The sequence below is a fragment of the Austrofundulus limnaeus genome, unplaced genomic scaffold (genome assembly GCF_001266775.1).
Source record: "Austrofundulus limnaeus strain Quisiro unplaced genomic scaffold, Austrofundulus_limnaeus-1.0 Scaffold108, whole genome shotgun sequence".
NCBI classification, from domain to species: domain Eukaryota; kingdom Metazoa; phylum Chordata; class Actinopteri; order Cyprinodontiformes; family Rivulidae; genus Austrofundulus; species Austrofundulus limnaeus.
In genome coordinates this window covers 98980-101619 of record NW_013952510.1, presented here as the reverse complement: position 1 = coordinate 101619, position 2640 = coordinate 98980, and the positions used below count along the sequence as shown (strand labels likewise).

General features: G+C 36.6%; 1 protein-coding gene across 1 annotated transcript in view; it reads left to right on the top strand.

Moving 5' to 3' along the window:
* LOC106521349 (integrin alpha-M) overlaps nucleotides 1–2640 on the top strand; it is a 13939-nt gene that overhangs the window by 4372 nt on the left and 6927 nt on the right. The window contains exons 5-8 of the mRNA XM_014013884.1: nucleotides 1349–1499; nucleotides 1700–1850; nucleotides 2094–2167; nucleotides 2292–2406. Of these exons, the coding sequence (XP_013869338.1) occupies nucleotides 1349–1499; nucleotides 1700–1850; nucleotides 2094–2167; nucleotides 2292–2406 (491 nt within the window). The remainder of the gene's footprint in view (nucleotides 1–1348; nucleotides 1500–1699; nucleotides 1851–2093; nucleotides 2168–2291; nucleotides 2407–2640) is intronic.

The following is a 2640-nucleotide window of genomic DNA, read 5'->3' as shown; positions in this document are numbered from 1 at the left end:
CCTCCAGGCTGTGTAAGGCCTATTTGACCAAGAAGGAGAGTGATGGGGTGCTGCACCAGATGACTTGGCCTTCAGTCACCGGACCTGAACCCAATCCAGATGGTTCGGGGTGAGCTGGACCGCAGAGTGAATGCAAAAGGGCCAACAAGTGCTAAGCATCTCTGGGAAGTCCTTCAAGACTTTTAGAAAACCATTTCAGGTGACTACCTCTTGAAGCTCATCAAGAGAATGCCAAGAGTGTGCGAAGCAGTAATCAAAGCAAAAGGTGGTTACTTAGAACCTAGAATATAAGACATATTTTCAGTTGTTTCACACTTTGTTAAGTATATAATTCCACGTGTTAATTCATAGTTTTGATGCCTTCAGTGTGAATCTACCAAGAAAACTTTTCGAATGGGAAGATGTGTCCAAGCTTTTTGGTCTGTACTGTAAATACATTTGAAGAAAACAAAAAATAAACACTCGCTGTTTAAAACACTGTTTTTAAAAAGCACATAAACACTGTTTATGTACTTGTGACTTCTATAAACTTCTTATATTTGGCCTTGTGCAACCTGTAGTTGTGACTTATTTTAAAATCCTTCTTGGCAGACAGCATCTCTAAACAGACTAAAAGATTTGCCTTGAAATTTTGTGAACAGATAGACTACCTCCTGTTTCACATGAAACATGCAGTTGTATCTGTCCAGTTTTCTTTTCTCGTTCTTACCCATGACTAAACGTCTTCCTCACTGGTAGAGAAGGCATGTGCACAAGGTGGTGTCTGTGTCGGAAACGCCATCTAGTGGCAAACTTTGTTGTTACAACCAATTCATTGTCACGTAGACACATTTGTACATTTTTATAATTTTTTTAAATATTCTAAGAGTCAATTTAAGTGTTTTTTAAATAAAATAAAAGCCTCCCCCACTTCAGGGCAACTGTGGCAAAGCTGCATATCAAATAAAAYGTAACATTATTGGCTACACATCTGTGGTGTCAGACTGAAGCTCAGGACTGATTRGCCTATTCTAGTCAATCAATCACATGTACCACAGACAGGTGGGACATTAGGGGCTAGCCACACATTTTGAGCTCTGGAGAGTCTATAGAGGAACCCACTTGGTCAAGAGAGGCATCAGTCGAAAACAAATGGAATTGTTTGAACAGCTTAAATTAAAAGTACATGGTGGTGTGGGTCAGGCAGGAGATAACCACAAACTGGAAATGTTCGACGAGCAGTACATTGAGAGTTAAGGCATTGCAGATATATCAAAGCCATTAGTGTTTTGTTAGCACACAAATTAAATTGCATTTCAAAGTAAAAAACATACAAAACAAATAAAAGTTCAAATCTTTCTTTTGACAGGAATGATGTCTTCTCACCAAATGGAGGGTCCAGGTCAAACGTGAAGAAGATTTTAATAGTAATTACAGATGGATATTCTAGTGACCACAATAATTTAGAATCATCAATACARTTAGCCAATGCTAGAAATGTTGTTCGATTTGCTATTGGGGTAAGATTTACTAATGACATATTCATCTACAGTATAATATTTAAAACTATATATATATATATATGCATGGCTTGTACCAACCTGTAGAAAAACAAAACTTAAAATAAACTATTTATTTATTTAGACAAATGGCAATACTGCTTCTTATTCAGGTACCAAAGTTTGCTAAATCATTCCTAACATTTTGTCCATTTCTCTAGGTGGGGGATGCATTTTCTTATTCTTTTGCACTAAATGAGCTCAAACTGATTGCATCTGTTCCCTCTGAAAACTTCCTGTTTCAAGTGGGAAGCTTCAACGTGCTTGACAAAATCAGAGAGAATTTACAGAACAACATTTTTTCTATTGAAGGTATGTTATGTCACAAAACTCCTCTGTGTCTATTTCCAGCTTAGTGAAATGTTTTTACMTCTTGTTTCATCAAGCTAAACGATGGGCATTAATGAGTCTGAACCATAAAGACTTCAAATTTAAGTRCTGTTGTAATTAAAACATAGGCTTTTAAATAGGTGAGGTTTTTTTTTCAAACTATTTAACTTGTGTCAGAAACACTTTCAAAGAAATCTAAGAAACTTGTTTCCTTTGATGYCACAGGATCTCAAACTGATGGCGAGACCCTGAAACTGGAAATGTCTCAAGAGGGGTTCAGAGCTGCTTATGTACCTGGGGTAAAAATACAATGAATAAGTTAAATTCTGGTTAATAATTGAGAACTAAATAAAGTCTCACACAATTAAAAGCAAATCCCATATGAAGTTATGGTGGGTTTAGACTTTCATTTCTGCATTACAGGGAATTCAGATGGCTATCGTTGGTGCTAACCAGTGGAGGGGAGGCTTCAAGAAATACTCAGTTTCAAACACTGGATCATATCAGCCGTTGGTTACAGAACCTGACAGTTATTTTGGTAAGAATATTGTATTAAAACAAACTACAGTATGCAGTAGTGACAATACGTATATTGGCAATATATGAACCCAAATACATTTGTGGAATGTCAATAAGTATTAAGAGAGCAACATGGCAATATGTGACTCATGCTGTCTGTTGAAGTCTTTCAGTGCATTAGTACAGAAGCCAAGAGTGGCCATTTTCTGCTTATAATTATTTTTCCATGTTTTCTCAATGAGGACCATTTTCT